Source organism: Entamoeba histolytica, genomic scaffold, assembly GCF_000208925.1.
Source record: "Entamoeba histolytica HM-1:IMSS scf_1104750518385 genomic scaffold, whole genome shotgun sequence".
NCBI classification, from domain to species: domain Eukaryota; phylum Evosea; order Mastigamoebida; family Endamoebidae; genus Entamoeba; species Entamoeba histolytica.
In genome coordinates, this window is record NW_001915333.1 from 7,472 (window position 1) to 8,468 (window position 997).

Sequence of the window (997 nt, forward strand, 5' to 3'; positions counted from 1 at the left end):
CTCTCTTCTCACTCTGACGTGTTTTTCTTTCTTCATGCTTGTCATTCCCTCGTTCTCGACGTTCTTCTTTCTTTGGCTCTTCTTGCTTTTCCTCGATTTTTGGTTCATTTTTTATTTTGTTCTTTGGTTCTAAATCCATGATTGCTTGCTTTGTTTTGACTGTGGTATCTACTGTTGTGATTTCTTTCTCTGCTAAGGAGTTTTTGTACAACTCTCTCAGTTTCTTTGCATATGCAGACCACGTCTTTTCATTAAACCCATAGTTGAAATATTCTTCGAGGTTTGCTCCTTCTGTCTCCCATGGTTTGTCTTCTGGTGCAAGTGTTTCAAATCCTTTTTCCCCTGTGAAAACTTCCCAATATCTGTTGAAGTCTTCATCCGCAACAAAGTGTGAGAAGTTAAATAGAAGGAGTTGGTAAAATCTATAACTTTCATCAGACGGTGTTTGTGGTTTTTGTGGTGTGTTTTGTTGCATTACTTCTTTTCAGATTTTTTCTTTTCAACTCAAGTTAGAATGAAGATATTATGAATCACTTTTAACCAACTTTTGTCATCTTTGTCACTCATTATAAAAGGTATTTTCCTCTTTATTTCTAGTATTTATCATTGAGCATGTTTTATTTGCAGTGATGTTTTTGTTATTTAACTTTTGTTTTTTGATGTTCTATCAACAAAAGAAATACTCGTCAAAATATTGAATTGTTGAGTGCAATATTACACAGTCAATGAAACAAGAAGAGAATTTCTTTTCATATTGGGAGTGATGAATATCCTGGAAAATGAGCAAAGACAAAACCAGAAGAATGAGGAATAGATGTTTTTTTTTGATAAATAAACAGTTAGAAAATAATCATCAACCATCAAATAAATGATGGTTTTAGTATATCTGAATACAATAGTTTGACATTGAGAAGGTTAGAATGTGTAGATATAATTTATAAGAAATTGTTATTCAATACATCAGTATTGTTGATTCATTTTAATGACTGAGTTTTAT

General features: G+C 31.8%; 1 protein-coding gene across 1 annotated transcript in view; it reads right to left on the reverse strand.

Annotated features, from left to right (window-relative positions):
- Positions 1-475, reverse strand: part of EHI_135950 (uncharacterized protein) — a gene marked incomplete at both ends in the record, with an annotated part of 660 nt that extends 185 nt beyond the window's left edge. Inside the window, one exon of the mRNA XM_001914299.1 lies at positions 1-475. This exon is cut by the window's left edge and continues 185 nt beyond it. Within this exon, the coding sequence (XP_001914334.1) occupies positions 1-475 (475 nt within the window).
- Between the last annotated feature and the right edge of the window lie 522 nt (positions 476-997).